Below are 18,273 nucleotides of genomic sequence, written 5' to 3'. Positions count from 1 at the left end.
GGCGCGGCGCGGTTCGATGACGTCGGCGGAGCGCGCAGGGCTGCGCGACGGTGAGCGGGACGGCAGGCAGGCGGGTGCCGGCCCCCCCCCACCCCCGCCCCTTTTTCCTCCCCCCCGCCGCCGCCCCCGGCCCGGCCCCTGGCCCGGATCGGCCACCGGGGCAGCCCGCCCCTCCGCCGGGCACCGGGGGCGGCGGGAGGGCGCGCGGGGGCGGGGCCTGCGAGGGGGGCACGGCGCAGGCCGCGGCGCCCTGAGGAGAAGGGGGCGGGGCCTGCGGGGGCGGGGCGCGAGGCTCCGCTTGAGGGGGCGGGGCCCGCGGGGTTGGGGGCGCGTCGGGGGCGGGGCCTGGGCGCACGTGGCGCGGGGCCGGGTCCCCCGGTGGGCGCCGGGTCCGGGCACGGCGGTGGCCGCCGCGGGGGGGGGGGGAGGCCGGGCCTCCTGTGGCAGCCGGCGCCACCTGCCCCTCCGCGGCAGGCGAGGAAGGGGCTGACTTCTTCTTGGGCCTGTTTGCAGCTCTGAGCGCAAAGGAGTCTCGGTCCGATGTGGTGGCCTCTCACGGTCTTAAACGAATCCTTTAAATTGCGGGGGAGCTTGGGGGGTTTGGAGCCTCAAACCTTCTGCGGTAGAAATTAAAGTTTGCACTCAGCTGACACGCAAATGCTAGATATTTAGGCAAGATATTCCTTCCTGAATGTGGAATGCGCCTTTCGCATCACAGCCCCGTAGCCCTTTGGCTGGATGCTACGCAAACGCCCAGGGTACGGTCTGTGCCACTGAATCAATTCTTACTTACATGTTTGCAGCTTCTGTAGGACCAGGATCAGGCCTGTTGCCCCATGTTGCCTGAACTGTCAACTCGCATTGACAGGTACAACTAAGCCATGAAGCCCTTTTTTTTAGCATTCAAAGTGGACCACCTGCCTTCTCTCTTTTCCAGGTGAGTTAAAGAGGAGCTGTGAACAATGGCTATGGCCCTGAGATGCTTTCGGCAACTGCAGTCCCTGCTTTATCGTTCTTCATGTGCAACAAGGGTGCTGCCACAGGCTCCTGCAGGCTGCCCGGCCCTGCTCCTGAAAGGCTGCAGGCAGTGTGTCCATCAGATGATGCTGACTAGACAGCTAGCTACCAAAAAAGGTAAATATGGCAGTCTTTTTACTAGTGTGCTGCCAGATACTACTGAAAACAGAATTTCTTATCCCATTTATCTCATGTACCAGTATTGATCTAACCTAGGCAGAGCACAGTTCTGGGGGAGCTAATTTGCCTAACTGTATTGCAGTGTACATGAAATTTTAGTCCTCCCTCTGGGGGAAGTACTGCATGGAGATGTTTGTTGGCCTGGGCAGTAAGTCGTAATCTTCACACTCCACGCTGGAGTTAATACCCAGAGTGTGACATCCAAATACATTTTGGATTATATATATGCTCAAGCGCTGGGCTACTTACTCATTTAAAAATATACTGCAGTTATTTCAGTTTATCTTAGGCTCTGTTCTGAATCTAACAGCGATTGTAGCGGTTTCTTTCTACTTTCTAATCCAACAGGGAAGTGTTGTTAGAAATTTATTTTGTCTGTAATTGCAGCTAAAGGTAAAGGGCAGGCTCAAGCCAGAGTGAATATCAGTGCTGCCTTAGTTGAGGATATTATCAATTTGGAAGAAACCAGTGAAGACATGCAGGCGGTGGTAGAAGCTCTGAAAGAAGATTTCAGCAGAAATCTCAGTATTAGAACCTCACCAGGTTAGTAACTCTCTTGTATAATGTTGTGCTATCTGTAAATAAGGTTACTAGTCTTTGCAGCATACAACTGCATCTTTAATTTTTTCAAAATTGATTTTCTTTTTGTTTAGTTATTCACTAGGCAGCAGATTACTACAACTTTGACATCCCCAACTAAAGGCCTTTTTCACCCTGAGCTTGACCAGGAAGAATCCATTTTTGTTAATAGCTTCCTGGAAATAGCTTTTGTAAGTGGGAGATGTCAAAAGTGTCTAACTGAACTGTTTGCAGATGTGATGAAGAAGCAGGTTGTCAGCTAATGGTGCAGTAGGGCAGGAAAAATCCAATTGCCATTAAATTAGCCTTTTGGAAATTGCCATCAGGCTGGTGTCTGGCATATACAAACTTTTTTTGCTATACGTATTTGTGGTTAGTGACCTTTACAAGCCCTGCTCACTTAGTGAATTTTCTGTTTTAGAAAGAAACATGAATATATTTGACTAAGCTACAGTTACTATAACACTCTGAACATACGTATTTATAAGTAGTATCAAGTTTCAGGGATAAAATTTAACATTAAACAATGACCAAATTTGAATCATTCACCACCCCTGCTCTGGCTGGGGCACTTCAGTCTTTAACGGAGTTGGAAAGTTTAGCTCAATCTCTTAACTATTTATTCTAACCATAGGTATTTTTTTAATTGCACTGATAAAGTACCCTTGTCCCACGTGCCTTTTTGCCTGTTAACATTTTTGAGAATAAACTAGGGAGCAGATTAAGAGTAGCTCAGGGAGAAACTGAATACTTTAAATTAGACAGTGTACAACACCTCCTCTTGGGACTTGGAAAAGAACTTTGAGGGCTTAAGGGAACACTGCTAAGCTAAAGACAATAATTTCCTTGATTTTTATAGCAACATTTAGATATTCTTTAAATTGTAAGAATTAAAAAAAAAATCTTTTAATTATTCATTATCTTTGCTTAGTTTTCCTGTTCTGGTAATGAAAACAAACAAGAGTTTTGTTTTTGTGTTCTTGTGCTCTAGAGTAATGTTGAAATGTTTAGCTTACAAATACCGCAGGGCATGCATAAGTCCAACAGCAAAACTGTAAGTCTGAAAAAGAAATTCTTTTCTTTTATGACATCTATATGTTGCCTAATGGAAGGAATGCAGGACACTGCATATGTCTTTCTACTCCATTATCATTCTGAACTGCCGTGTCGTACTGAAATTCCACCGTGTTTCGTTCTTTTGAGGGGCCTTTGATCACATAATTGTGGTGACAAAAGATGGGAAGTTTCCGCTGAACCAGCTTGGGCAGATCTCACAGAAGTCACCTCAGCTCGTTGTAGTGAACATGACCAGTTTTCCAGAGGTAAGGAGACATTACTGAAGGCATTACAGGCAGGTAATTACCAAGGGAACAAACAGGTCGATACTGAGCAAAGGAACATTTAGAGTAAATCAGTCAACTCTGACAGTGGCTGAGAGTTCTCACTGCATCGCCTATCGCTCCTTGTGTGACACACAACAGAAGTCCTGTTTTGCTGCTGACTGCACACTGCCCTGGGCAAGTGACTTTCCAGCACTGTCCGGAGTACAAGATACCTCGCATGTGCAGCGGCACCGGGGTCTGCCCAGCGTTGCATGCTGCCTGTTAGGCTATGATTGCTCTCAGGCTCCCATCCAATAAATCCCAAGAATATGATCATTTTGCTTTGGGGACTAGTTTCCCATCAGTTGCATCACAAAGAACTTGATGGAAAGACAGCATAGAGAATATCATAACTAGGGCAGTGCCGTGCTGGAAGGACACCTAGATAATTGTGCCCTGCTAGGTCTCTTCATTTCCTGAGCTTTTACTGCGCCCAGTAGTCTTGCACACACACTGTCCTTTGGTTCACCTGAATTACACATGTGAAAATGATGCTAGATCTGCCCTTTCATATTTATGTCAGTTCAGTTCCTTATGAAGACTTGGCTGTGCACAAAACCATGCTTGTAGTTAGAATAGTCTGTATTTGTGTTGGGGGCACCATCAAATTCCTGTAAAACATGCTTATTTACCGCTCTCTGAAAGCTCATGGAAGAAGCTGCTGATGTAGCTTGTGAACATCTGAAAAGATTGTGCTATTCCCCTGGCAGGACTAAGCTGGGCCTGTGCTTAGTGCTATCACAGGGCCTGACAGGCACCACTGAAATTAGTGAGCTCCTCTCTTGACAGTGCCTTCAGATCAGGACCCCAAATTAGGTGCTTTGACATGCCCCTTGGGAGAGCCAACTCCCCTTAATTTTCTGCAGGAGCCTTAGTTAGACTTGCCCCTGCATTAGGTGCATCCCACCTCCGGAAAAAGCATTCGCAGCCCCTGTGGAGAGGGCTGTCACTCAGAGAGACCGGAGCAGCGTGTGCAGACACAAGTAATAATGAGTGCAGGGTGAGCTGTTCATCCAGCTCCAGGTCTGGAGGTTTGCCAAAGCTTATCTCTATTTATTTTGCAAAGGCTTTCCCCAATTAATTAAGTCAGCAAAGTCTCAGAGGAGGTCAGTGTGAGGTACTTGATGCCTAAGTGTTTCTTAAAGCGTATCCAGCATGTATAATGACTTTGAAGAATGAAGGCCCCTCATCAGAGAGCACACGGAGGTGCCTCAGGGTGCCAGAGCTGAGAGGGCTGGAGAAGTCACTCCATGACTTAGCCCATGTCCAGGCAGGAACTGAGACAGACTGAGAAATGGGCATGTGTGAAATTAAATACCACCATATATATCACTGCCTACAGTTTTTTTCTAAGCCAGGGACCCATTTTTCACTTGAACTAGAGCTATAACCGTTTCTCTCAATGCAGTTGTTTTATAACATAACCGTTCCACGGATAGGTTGAACTCCGTAATAACATTATGCACACATTTGCCTGATGTCATTATTTACAGCATATAGCCAATACTTGATAGTATTGAAAAGGAAACAGAAATGTCTGAAGAATCTGGGAAAGAAAAATTGTAGAAAAGGATTTGCAGGGCCAAATTCTGTTTGATGTATCTATGCCTGAGATTTATATTAAAAAAAAAGACTGTCTTTTAAGCATGAGTATTTATTTCAACAGGATGGGGGCAATATTGCAATATTTTCCCCTTCCTCTATCTCCTCCAATGTATGCACTAAACAATACAGCTTTTACTGAACATTACCTTCCTACAGGGCAGGCACTGTCCATAGAATAACACGTTTATAGTACTAATTTGCTGAGATCATCTTTGTTACGTTTTTTCTGCCCTTTTTATGTTCTAAAGGGCAGCAGTTATGTTTTACAACACATTGGTACAGCATTCATTGCATTCAGTGAGGTCCACACACATTGGAGACCTAAACAAATATGCAGAGCTTTAATTTGTGCCTCAGTTGATAAATACTGGACTTCATAAATACAGTCTACTGTAGTAGCTTGGATCTAAAGTCAATGATGGGGAAGAGAAAATGCCACACTAGTGCCAAGAGAATACAAACCTGTTCTGTTCTGTCATTGTTAATGTCAAAGAATGAAACAAGCTGGCAGGGCACTGTCGGAGTCTTCGCAAAACTGATTTGACCGTAAAATTTGATGCTCTAAAGGTACACCAGTGCTCTGTGATGGGAAAGGAAGTGTTTAAACACTTTGCAGTTACCAAGCACACCTGTGCACCTCACCTTTTAAGCAGAGCAGAGTGTCAACACAGCCAGCAGTGATGGAGCCTTAAAAAGTTAATCCCAAGTAATTCGCTGTAAAATAAACTTAGAGCTGAGCACGGGCTCTGTTTCTCAGCCAGCTGCTACTGCCCTCATGTAATGTGGTTAGGTTGTAGTGCTGAAGCGGTTAAGTTAGTTAACATTTCTAAATTGGCACTTTGTGATTTCTAGTGGAAAACATTCAACTGGAATTTTTAAATGCTCAGAATCTTTCATCTCCTTTGCCGCAGTCAGGCTATGCCTTGGGAATTTATTGCGGTTTCACTCTGCATTGCCCCAAACCATTCAAATAGTTTCAAAGAAGCAAAACAGTTTTCTTTTGTTGTTGCTTCCCTTCCCCTCTCCTCCCCCCTTCTTGCCCTCCGTACCCTGATACCAAGAGCAGCCATGGTTTCCCATTCAGTTTGATCAAAGCTCTCTGCACCAATGTAACTTCCTGATCTTACTGGTAACAGAACTAAATGTTTCCATGTTCTGTGGAGATGGATTGCCAACTATTGACAGAGTTCTGGCATATGGGAATAATTATTTCCTAATTCCCTTTACCTTTTGATCTGGTTTACAGAGTACAGCTGCAGCTATGAAGGCTATAAGGGAAAGTGGAATGAACCTAAACCCGGAAGTAGATGGGACAATAATTCGGGTACCAATTCCTAAGTAAGTAATGATGGCTGTCTAAATTCATGGTTATACAAGATAACGTAGTAGGTTGCAGCGTGTCCCTCATTGTCCTCGGGTGCGTAAGCCTGCATGATTGCTGTGAGGTCTTGATGCAGCTACTCTCCACACAGCTACCCTCTTTTGTTTTCTTTAGGAAAAAATCTGAGCACCTAAAAATATTTGGTGGAACTTCTTCCAAGTGTCTGAGCTCTAAGTCACCACATTTTGGCATCTGATGCCTGGTCTCATTTTCTTTATCTCCCCTTGCAGAAGAGGCTTGGGCCTAGCTGGCTGCAGCACTTTGCAAGAGACAGCCAAAGACTTTTGAAGCTGTGTTGCCTTAATTCAAGGACTGATTCCTTGCTGCTTTTCTGCAAATTCTTGGAGTTACATCAGCCTTGAGCAGCAGTAATACAGTAGCAAAACAGTAGTATTAGAGGTGAATAGCACCTTGTTGCAGAGAACATCAAAAGGAAATGATGGAAGGCAGAGGGAGGAAATTGAGAGCTTTGACTAAAAAAGCCACTCGCTCTCCTCATGTAGTACACACCTTACAACCCATGGCAACACGGACAGTCACCCTGCTTGGAGTGCTTTGGTTCGCAGCATGTTGCTGTCTCAACACGAATGAGTAGGATTCCTTTCAGATGAAACTAAACAGAAAGATATGTTCTGGGAGTGCACCTAGTGCTCTCCCGCTGCTCACGTGTGTTCGCTCCCTGCGACGAGACTGGATCTTGTGTAAAGCCAGACCTCCAGCTCGGAGCTGCCCTGCAGCTCGGCTCTCACTGTGCCACGTATCTTGCTAGCACGGGCACCGCCTGTAATGGGGGAGTAGCGCTGCTCTGCCCAGGTCTGGGTGGCGCAAGGTAAATTCATGAGTTGCTGTGGGTGCTCCGACCCTGCTGCGGTGGAGGCAGACGTGGATGTACAAACCCACCACTGGCCTGACTTCACAACTCCCAGAAAGGCTAGAGAAGGCTTTTACACTGCACATACCATGCACATGCACTGCATTTTACAGGCAGGTGACTTCTAAGTAAGGATGAACTAAGTATGTCTGGTGCTTTAGATCTATTTTAAAAATACTGTTGAATTTTATCTAGCATTTTGATCAGGGAATTCTAATTGCAGCTTTCTGTTGCTGTCGGTGAAAGGGAGTGACATTATCATTCTATCTGCTGATTTTCTCTTTCCCCTGTGCTCTCTTCCCTTCCCCCATTCCTCAGGAGAGGAGGCAGAGGAGGAGGGCACTATTATCTTCATAATTGCTGAGGCTCCCGGGTTGCTGCACAGTAGTTTGATTGTTAATGGGCACTTGGGTCATCCTTGAATATGAATTGCAGGGGAGGAAACTCTGAAACAGCAAATCCTGATCTTTAACAAAATATATTGTTTTTAAACAAATGTGTATGTTCTGTCACTTTCTTTTGTGGTGCTGGGGAGGAAAACCAGGTCTTTTTTCCCTGCGGAAGACCTGTCTAGTGGGCTCCCTTGTTCCTCTGGTGTATCTCTATTGCTGCTCTTGGTTCTTTTTTTGCCTGGGTGGTTGGCAGCCTGGGGAGTCCTGAGTTAAAGAGATTTTCAACTTGGAACGTGTGCCTTGCAGGTCTGCCCTCACAGGCACCTCAGGTCCCATTTTCTCACCCACTATGTGGTGACAAGACTGGAGCTTTCAGAGTTTCATCCACCTATCGAAAAGACAGGCAGTCAGCTAGAATCTTTTACAGCTTTCTAATGCAAAGGGAAAAAAATCAAATTCTGCTAGAGGCCTCTCTTTAATAGTATATCCCTGAATTACTTTTTCTAATTTTTCAAATTATTTCATTTTCCCAACACTCTAATGACGTTTATGAGAGAATATATGACAGATAGGATGCAGTGAACTTGCCAAAGTTATAGCAGGTGTGCAAAATAAGCAAACAAATCCAAAATGAAGTTACTGTAGGTATCACTTGCATATCTGGAAGATACAATATTGTTTCTGCAGAAGTTGATTCTTTCACGAGGGGAAGCACATCAGAAGTAAAATCAGCAAATCTGAAATGTCTTTACCTGTTACTAAAAACACTTTCCAGTCTGACATATCAGCTGGACACATGTGCATCGTATTTTGCCTCATGCAGGTTCAACTACACGTCAGTGCTTAAGATTGTTTCAACTGAACATTTAAAAATAGAGTTTACTTTTCAGTATTTATTCATTTAATTTTTGCATTTCAGTTTAGACAGTAAAAATACACTAGTTTCACTTGTGTTTACTTCTGCTTCCTGCTAGGATCCCCTCTATTCCCCAAGGTATTAGCTTGTTTGTGTTGCTAGCACAGCATGAGCAATATTTATTTGTGTTAAAATTATTCTCTGAGGGTTTAAAAAGAAACAAAAAAAAACCCCAGCCATGGGAACATTAGTATTGGTTGATCTCTTGGCTGAATTTGACCTGACCTTGTGCCTTTTATGGTATTGCCTCATTTTTAGGTTCATCTTTTTTGGAACTATTGTGTTACACTGGATATTGTTTGTAAATTAGTAATATTTTTACACATGCTTTACTGAAAGCCAGATGACTCATTTGAAAGTTTAATGACTCATTGTGAGCTTTCTTTTTTCCTTTGCCCTTTAAGAAACATGCAAAGATACCTACTGTGGAGAGAAAGGACTCAAGAAATTTCATTTGAAAAAAACAAAGCTGTTTTTGAGCTGCATTGCTCCAGATCTCTCATAAGTGTCATACATGCTTTTTGTTGAATAATAGATTTTGCACCCTGTGTTTATCTGCATCTGCAATTATGCATGCAGAGTATCTAGTTAAGCCCACTTTCCTTTAACTGATGCCTGTCGTTCACAGGAAATTCCTAGCATTTAAGATACAGAAATTGTTCTTACCCGCATAAATGTCTTGTGTTGGAGATCAGATGTGGCCTGCATTGTTTTCACTGTGGGTGTGCTCACGCCATATGCTGGAAGAGGAGCATCCAAGTATTGCAGTGCTCAAACCACTGGTTGCTGACTGAAGCAGAAAAAGAGGAGACGTTACCCGTCGTGTAGCTGCATTTCTAAACACGCTGGCATTTCCGCCACCAGGCCCCTCTTATCCTCGCCCCAGATAGTCCCACAGCGCAGGATCGACCCTGCAGAAACAGCAGGATTTGAGCCTGTTGCTTCTGTACATCCAAAGGAGGTGCAGCGTTCCCCCGGCTCTGCGCGCTGGCCGGGACGGGAGGGAAGGGGCTGTGGGCAGGGACCTTGGCCTCGTTCCCTGCTTCTGGCACCCCTTCCCCAGGTTTACTTCACACTTTTTTGGCTTTAAAGAGGAGGCAGGGACAACGATTATTAGCTAGAAAAGAAAACATCCAGAACAGTGTGGAAGTCCCAGATGTGGCAGAATTAAGCAACTGTTCTTTAAAACCTTGGGCCTGGCTCATGCTGATGGATTCCTTAACCAGAAACAGCATCTGCCTAAAAAAAGTGCCTGTTTCTGGCATTGCTGGTAGCATTGCTGAGAATTTACACACAGTCTGGCTGGAACGTAAAACCCGCTGAGAAACTCCGCGGTGCTGCACAGTGATAAAAAGAAATTGGTGTTAATAAAGACAGACAAGGAGGCATGAAAGCTGTGACCCTGTGCCAAGAAGCATAGGAAATCTGGCAGCACTGCATAAACAAAAACATTTCCTTAAAGGCTCAGCAGCCCTAAGCAAGCGAGTGATACCCTCAGCACAGCTCACGAAAGATGAACACGAACGGGGAGGCGAATAGCCAGCGGCAAACTCGATCTCCCACAGCTGAGGCAATCGTGCCGCAGACCGGCTTGCCTCGCCACCCAGCAGGAAAGCAGATTTTCAACTCCCTCCTCCAAGTTCAGTGGAAGCAGATTTAACACACGTACACACACACACCCCCCGCCCCCAAAAAAGCTGCCTGAGAACCTGACCTCGCCCAGACCTCTGCGTACGAGCGGGCTCCGCTGCTTTCGCATGTGCCGCAGGACCTCTGGCTCAGGGTTTTGAAAGAGAGAAGCCCTAAAGGCATCGATGTCAGGATGCACAGGAAACCACAAGTAACCCTGCTCGCTTGTAATTAAGCGTTCAGATGCAGGCGCTGGCCTCAGCTGACCAGAAGCCTCTTGCCATATGTGAAGTGAGCTGGTCCTCTCCCTCCAGCCGTCCTTTCTCAGCCGCTGTCCGCAGAGAGGAGGCCGGGCCAGGGAGCCAAACCTGTCCCTCTGCCCCGGGCCTGCCCCCAGCTCAGGGCTGCGTAGCAGCGGCGGGGGCGACCGTGCGTGCTGTAGCGTGTCTCTGCGCTCTACCTCTGTCAGCTTTCCTAGAGACACCGAACTCCAGTAATCACTAATCACTTCTGGAAAACCTAGTCCCTTCTCCACCTTGAAGTAAAAATAACTGACTAGGCTTCGGAATGGTCAGTGCCTCTGCAAACATCTGCTGCGAGTGACCCGACTGCTGCAGGGAGGTATCAAAGCGAATATGCCTTCCTGGACGGAGAACAAGCTCGGAAAGGGCTCGGAATCTGAGCACGTAATGACAGACTCTTTGTAATGAATACCCGCGAGGGGGCAGAGCTAGCACTGCCGTGGGAGCCCTCGCCCCACGTTTCCTGAGCTCTCCGTAGGAAGAGCCTTGGCCTCGCTGTTTCGGTGACCCAGCCTGTTGCAGTCAATTTCTAAATACTCCCATGAAATGTTTACTTTGCAATATCTTCTGCGAGCGGACAGGCGCTCTCCTGCTAGTGCGTGTTAGTAGGTGCACTGGGCTTTTCATTCTCAAGGCAATCTGGAAACTTCAAGAGCCACGAACCTAATTGAAATATTCTTGTTAAGCGTTAACAATTAATGCTGACAGCGATCAGCTGTAGATGCTGGGAAGAAGCAGAACATTATTGGAGCTAAGGTGACACGCCAGCTGTTCCTGTGCCTTATTCAGGTGCTCAGACTCCTCCATCACGTTTAGTTATTAGTTTGGGACGGAAAGTTTAGGATTTTCCTGTGGAATCACAGCCATAACTGGCCCAGGATGAGGGCGGAGGTGGAGCTGAAATTCTACTCTGCCACTTAGCTGTGGGTATACTGAGCCACTAATTTCAGAACCACTTCTAGGATAACCCTCTTGTCAAACAGGATGTTAAACATGATCTTAGTGGAAATGCCTGTTAGTGATGAGCTGGAACAAGGTTGAGTGAAATATAAGCTCTATAGCTTCCAGATATATAATTCAGCCTCTTCCAGTTGCAGGGAGACTGTATTGAGTTTCAGGAATGGACGGAGGTTTCCTCACAGCTTTGCAGGAGGATTATACTTTTCAGCTCTGTCTCTCAGGTCTGGAGCTGGATTCTCCCTCCTTCCCCCAGATGCTTTGGCAGCAGAAAAAAGGAACCTAAACATTACAGCATGACTTTCAGGCACTGCACTGACAACCATAAAACAAGTAAGATTCATTCCAAGTCCCTCAGCTCAGAGCCGTGCTGGGAGCTTTCTGCTCTAGGCATGAGACTTATTTTGCTGAGGTGCATCACCGCAGCAGGAGCTGTGCTGTGCAGAGGTACCTGAGTTAGCTCAGACCGAGTCAACTAGGGGACCAAAGCAGGATGAACAGTCCCTGAGCACCGCGCTGGTTAGTGCTGTGACCTTGCGCCGTAGGGCCTCAGCCCAGAGTGAGAACTGCCTTAACACGTGCTGCTTTTGGGTGTCCTGGCGGAGCCCAGCATGGTGCTGCAGGGCAGATCTGTCTAGGCCAGTCGGTCCGGAGCCAGGAGAGTTGTCTGAGAGATACCAGAGCAGAGAGGATCGCTGGGTTTACCCAGAGTCCGGTCTGTCCTTCATGGGAAATAAATCTAGCTGTGCTACACATGACGCTGTTTTTTCCCCACTGCCAGGATAACCAGAGAGCACAGGGAGAACCTCGCTAAGCTTGCCAAGCAGTCCACCAACAAATCCAAAGATGCCTTGAGAAAGGTGCGAAGCAAGAGTGTGACCCAAATAAAGAAGTGCAAGAGCAAAGTGTCTGAAGATACTATCTGGCTGCTAGAAAAGCAGGTAATTTTTTTCCTTCTGGCACATCATGATATTTCACAGCCCAGTGGTATGAACGCAACAGGGAACATTTATCCCAGACCTTCCTAACAAATTTCCAGCACTGAGCAACTGGCTGAGAGATGGGTGACCCTGGCTGAATTTTTGGGATAGATAATGGCTGCTATATTTGCATTTTCTCTGTGAGATTTGGGGCTTGAATCTCAAAGCCAAATTCATGGTATGAACCATTGTAAACTAACACAGGAAAAGTCTTCCCTGAAAGCTTTTGTAGCTCAAGGGACTATTGCACAAGCCAGCTGACCTCAGGGAGCAAAACTACCCACATTCACAGTGCCTGGATGTTGCAAAACAGCTGGTGTTAATGAGGATTGTTCCAGTTTGTTATTAATGAAAAGGCTAGCAAGATTATCTCTGTTAGGAGTTTTTGGCTTTGATTCAGGAAAATACTTAAGCACATGCCTAATTCCCTAAGAGCAGATGTCACTAAAGTCAATTACTTGGGCATAAACTCAGGCACAAGCATAAGTGTTTTGCTGAATTGATGCCTCTGAAGGCAGGCCATTATTTTTTAGCTGTTTGTTTATTAACAGCTATAGCTAGATACATTGCAAATGCTTCAGGACAGTTCTCTGTGTGCTCACAAAAATAAACATTGATATACAGAGCATTTGTGCAAGCAGGAAAAATGGCCATGCTATTGTAACTGAATCCTGTTGGGAAGCAGTCCTCCCAGAGCAGACAGATGGTTTTCTGTATTTGTAGAGGTAGTGTCTCAAGTCCAATTTTTGCTTGTACCCAGATTTTTCAGCATGAGAAAAGATCATTCTCATGTGCCTAGGACCTCGGGAGTCAATGCTGCTAAATCAGTCTTGTAAAGCTAGTGCATGAAAACCCTCAGTGTGCTCAAACCTTTTTCCACACATCTTCCATCATGCACTCAAATAAGTGTGCACATATTTTGGCACCGTTTACATGCTTACCATCTCCAGCCCTTATTACCAGGAGAGCTGATACTGGGCCAGGCCTTTAGCAATAGCAGTTTATTTATCATTTCCAAGAAATAAAATAGATCTGTTACTTAGTACACACTAGGATTCGCACATTAAGACTGCGGCTCCTACTATTATCTAGTTTGCTGCAATAGCGGAAAGGATGCAGAAAGTAATGAGATAAGCCCTCTCTTCTCTGGCACTGACAGCAGCAGCTCTCTTGACTCCACCCTCCCCCTGAGGCAGCTCTGTTAAATACGGACTGGACAAAGTAACGTATGAGGCTCAGCCAAGAGGTTTTGCCAGGAGCCTTTGAGAGAACAGCAAAGACTGCAGCAAACGTAGGTTAAATACAGGGTGTAAGCAGACATGGACATCTTCAGATGCTGAGTGGCTCTAGCCAAACCAGCCGAGCCCGGGTGGGAAGCTCTCCCAGGTGCCTGGCCATTCGGTGCACCAGCGCTCAAATCTGCATCAGCAATAACGAGGAGCTGCAGAGAGAGTTCGCGCTGCACTTTTCAGAGCCCTTGCCTGGTCCCCGTTTTCACCATGCTGATGCAACACTGGCACAGACTCGCCTAGGGCTGCTGGGGGGCCCCTAGGAGGAAAGAGTTGTTGCGCCAGCACTATTTTGATTTTTATTAGCACTTTAGGCTTTGTTTCAGATGATCCAGTCACTCCTTTCCCTCTGAACTCTGACACTACCTAGCACGTGACTCAGACTTGTGCTATGTCGCTGCAGATCCAGCAAATGGCAGACAGTGCTGCAGCAGAGATGGACAAGCTGCTGGCAGCGAAGACCAAGGAGCTGCTTGGATAAACACCATCCATACGGACACACTCCCCCCACTAGCAAGACTGGACTGCCCTGCACCCCACTGGCCATTCCTGCCCAGAGTCTAGCAGCCTCAGGTGATGGGCAGGGACAGCTCTCCCAGACCTCCAGAACCGATCTGTGCTTTGGTCGCTCCGACTGCTGATCTTCGATTGCGTTGGAGGGATGGGGAAACTCTCCTTGCTTTTATTTATTCAGGTGAAGAACAAAATTGAGTGAAGCAAGAATAAAAATAAAATAAAGATTGGAAGCTGATGGAAGGATTCCCACAACAGAAGCTGACATGCAGGAGGCGAGGCTACCCTCTGCCTCAGGAATTAATCCAGCAAGAACTGGCAGGGCTTAAACCATCCAGTGTTTGACCTCTCCACCGCTCTGCTTCCTACCCGGAGCGCAGCTGCAGGCCCGCCTCGCTCCCCGGCCCATTTGCCGTTCGAGCAACTCTCAGCCTGGCAGCGGCGGAAGCAAGGGACACAAGCAAGGGGAACCTTCCCTTCCACTGTCCTGCTGTGAACCTTGTCATATGTTTTTGCCTAAAATAACATCAAAACGTGACATGGAGGAACAGCCTTGGGACAGCCAGTTCCTGGTTGGTCCATCCCCTTGAGTTCACTCTTCTCAAAAGAGCATTTGCCCATTGCTGTTGCCAGTGCAGTTTTCTACAGCCTTTCCAGCAAGCACCCCAGGAAGGCGCGGAGGAGCTCAGCACCAACCGGCGAAGACTGCCAAAGCAGACACGAGAGACCACAGATTTGCGATTCCTTACACTTTGGTGGGTTTTGTGAATAAAGAATTGAAACTAGTGCTGTCAGCATGGCTATTTTTGCCAGGACTAAGCACACACGAAAACAAAAGCCAGCACAGGAGCTTTCTGACGTGAACATCGGCCCTGCCCAGGCAGCATCAGCACGCCTGCGCGCGCCACTGGTGTCGCGTTTTACAGAGCGGAGGGGAGGAGGAGGTGGAAGCAGAACGGGGTCCTGCGCAGGGGGTGCAGCCGAGCTCCTCGCTGCGAGCAGGTCCTTTCCAGCAGCAGCAAACAGGCTTCCCCACAGCCTCGGTCAACGGTATCGCAGAGGGAAGGTGGTCGCTGGCAACCCAGCCCCACTCCCAAAGCATGCGGGTTCAAAGACCACTAAGTGCTCTGCAGGCCTTAAATAAACAACTCCCAAAAAGTTAGTTTGTGCTCAGCGGGGAGGGGGGAGGAGGATGAAGGATTTGCTCTGCTAGGGCCCCACATGTCAACAATTTCTCCGCTTTGTGTATTTTGGCCAAAGCGCCTACCATGATAAATGAATAAAGGAAAATGGCGAGCCCAGGGCGGTTACATGGCTCGGTAAATTGCTTTCAGCTGATTGCTGTATTTCTTTTGACATTTATCAACTAGGCTTTTTTGTTGTTGCAGCCTCTGCATCCCAGTGACAGCCTAGGACTGAAGCGCTTCCCTCGTACCTGCCTGGGAGCGATTTCTGCTCACTGCGCCAGGGCGCTTACTGCAGCGCCTCTGTACGGCAGGCGGGCCAAGGAGCCGCCGCAGGAGCGGGATGAGCTGGCCGGGGCTGACGTCAGCCGCGGTAGCGCCTTCCTGCACCGGGCACGGCAGCAGGGACGCGTCCCTGCAGGGGCTTCTCCTTCCTCTCCCCCTTCGCCGCGCATTCGAGGCGGTGGCCGTGGGACGGTGGGCGAGCTGGTGGCGTGGATGGCGCGGGGCGGCTCGTGCTGCCCTTGCGCGCGTACGGAGGCAGGCAGCGGAGCTGCGGGCACCGCGGGTGCCGAGTGCCGTTACGCGGAGGAATTTCTCGAGTGTTTATTGATGTTCCTTACCCCGTAGCATCTGACTGCACCTAAACCCTGGCAATAAAGCAAGCCGGGCTGCCCAGGTGCCAGCTGAAACACCTTCCAGGGCATCGCTGCAGCTCGGCTGCCCCCCCAGGGCCTTTCGGGGGGCAACGGGAGGAGACGCGGTGAAGCAGAGCCGGTTTGTAAATACACAGAGACAAAGAGCAGCGCTCAGAGCTGCATTAGCCGATCTTCCCCGGCAGGACGAACAGACAAAAGCCCCAGCTGCAGCCCTGGCACCTTCCGGCAGCACGGGACGCCGGTGACACCCGCCACACGTGCTGGCGAGCGCTCGGCACACCGGGCCTGCTCCACCACCACCCCATGCCACCACCAGCGCCTGGGCCGCCTGCCTTTAGGATTTATCCAGCAGAGGGGAGTCTGGGCACTCACTGCACTTACTGCGACTGGATCGTGCTGGCGCGCCAGGGCGGCTCTGCGCTGGTCCCGCTTTCCCTTACGCTCTCTAAATCCACCTGCTGCTGCACCGCTCTGCGCCCGGGAGCAAGAGCGCAGGGGCTGCGCGCAGCGGGGCCTCGGCACAGGGAAGGTGCAGAGTCAAGACAAGAGACTTCCTCCGCCGGCATCGGCAGCGCCTCTGGGCTGCATCGAGCCTGGAGGGCCCCGGGGCTGATAAGGAGCCGCAGCTGATGCTGCCGGAGGGTGGGAGGGAGCTGCAGCTGCTGCGCGTAACGCGGGGGCAGCTGGGGCCGGGGGCTGCGGTGATGCTAACCACCGGCACAGCCCAGCTTGGAGCGAATGGCTGGGGCCAGGCCGGGGAGGCCCGAGCGCGGCGGTGAGCTGCCGCCCCGGGGCTCCGCGGGCTCGTTCCGCGCTGCCAAAGTCCCGTGGCCGCGACCAGAGGGTTTGGAGCAGGGAGCAGAGCAGGTGCCTCGCGGCGGAGGCGAGAGGAAGGAGAAACTCCAAGGATCCTGGAAGCTCTCGACATAGTTAAAAACCAACATTGCTCTTCAAAATAGATGTGATTGCACTGCTTATGAGTCATCGAGCAGCGGCACCGCGATTGCTTTGTGCCAGGGATGCGCCTGGGCGCTGATTGTGTGCTTCCCGGATTTGTATCAAACAGAACAGGGATGGCATGTCAGAGTTTACAGCTCGCATGCATTTTCAACAGTGAGCTTTGCAAAATGTATCAATGTAATCTCTGCCTCCTATATTCCGTGTTGATTAGACACGATTTCTGGCTGGATTTTCAGAAAGCTCAAGTGCTTTTTTAATCACTACAGAAGCTCATTATTGCTTTCCAGTGACTCTTATGTCCTTCACTTCTCCTTTCAGATTAGAGTCTATAGTCAGATGAATATTGGATGATTTCATTACATACAAATGCAATCAACAGTTTTGCATAAATTTCTCCTCTTTTCTTGAGTTTCAATTGACCTCAGCACCCGTGGAGGCAGGCGCAATACACATGTAAATGAGCTGGCGTTGCCGCAAAGACACGGATGCGGAGAAACAAGATAAACTGTCAGATAATATTCAGGATTTTAAGAGATCAAAAAACACTTCCTCATTCAGCCAATCCATAAAAATGGCACCTTCAGCTGCCTGGGAATTTGCTTTTGTTTTGTTCAGTTTCTGGCTGCGGACAAAGACCGGGAACGGGCCCGGCGGTGCCACATGCCAAGGGATGAACCGTGGAGGCTGCTGCAGCTCGGCCCCGTGTGCCAGGATGCTCGGCCCTGCAGGCCGGGATGCTCGGCCCTGCCTGCCAGGATGCTCGGCCCTGCATACTGGGATGCTCGGCCCCACGCACACCAGGATGCTCAGCCCCAGGTACCAGGATGCTCGGCCCCACGTGCTGGGATGCTCAGCCCCATGCACTGGGATGCTTGTCCCCGTGTACCAGGATGCTCATCCCCATGTACCAGGATGCTTGTCCCCATGTACCGGGATGCTTGTCCCCATGTACCGGGATGCTCGTCCCCATGTACTGGGATGCTCGTCCCCGTGCATCAGGATGCTCATCCCCATGTACCAGGATGCTTGTCCCCATGTACCAGGATGCTCGTCCCTGTGCACCAGGACACTCGTCCCCATGTACGAGGATGCTTGTCCCCATGTACCAGGATGCTCGTCCCTGTGCACCAGGATGCTCATCCCCATGTACCAGGATGCTTGTCCCCATGTACCAGGATGCTCGTCCCCGTGCACCAGGACACTCGACCCCATGTACCGGGATGCTCGTCCCCATGTACCGGGATGCTCATCCCCGTGCACCAGGACGCTCGGGCCGCGCGCGCAGGGGCACCTCCCCGCAGCCCCCCGCCTCCTCCCGCAAGCAGCCTTTGGCACGCGGCGCAGGCAGGGCACAGGGGAACAATACGTTTAAAATATATTTGAACTAACACTCCATGCTAACAATCAGGGCTAATTTAAACAAACTATAATTAAACATAAAGGACCTCTTGGTAGGGAAGTCGGGGAAAACTGTCAG

At 49.0% G+C, this 18,273-nt stretch overlaps 1 protein-coding gene across 1 annotated transcript; it reads left to right on the top strand.

Moving 5' to 3' along the window:
• Positions 1–15,294, top strand: MRRF (mitochondrial ribosome recycling factor). Its single transcript, XM_067309234.1, has 7 exons — positions 1–50; positions 938–1,134; positions 1,585–1,740; positions 2,980–3,098; positions 6,010–6,101; positions 11,993–12,152; positions 13,884–15,294. The coding sequence occupies exons 2-7, from the start codon at positions 963–965 to the stop codon at positions 13,959–13,961; spliced, it is 777 nt and encodes a 258-aa protein (XP_067165335.1). The 5' UTR covers positions 1–50; positions 938–962; the 3' UTR covers positions 13,962–15,294.
• The last annotated feature ends 2,979 nt before the right edge of the window (positions 15,295–18,273 follow it).

The sequence above is a fragment of the Apteryx mantelli genome, chromosome 21 (assembly GCF_036417845.1).
Source record: "Apteryx mantelli isolate bAptMan1 chromosome 21, bAptMan1.hap1, whole genome shotgun sequence".
NCBI classification, from domain to species: Eukaryota; Metazoa; Chordata; class Aves; order Apterygiformes; family Apterygidae; genus Apteryx; species Apteryx mantelli.
Note: the sequence above shows the minus strand (reverse complement) of the source record. Positions and strands in the feature narration are given on the sequence as shown.

Coding starts and splice junctions, on each gene's coding strand:
- MRRF (XM_067309234.1), top strand. CDS start 963: ATGGCTATGGCCCTGAGATGCTTTCGGCAACTGCAGTCCCTGCTTTAT. Junction 1,741..2,979: donor CAGTATTAGAACCTCACCAG/GTTAGTAACTCT, acceptor CGTTCTTTTGAG/GGGCCTTTGATCACATAATT. Junction 6,102..11,992: donor ATTCGGGTACCAATTCCTAA/GTAAGTAATGAT, acceptor CCCCACTGCCAG/GATAACCAGAGAGCACAGGG.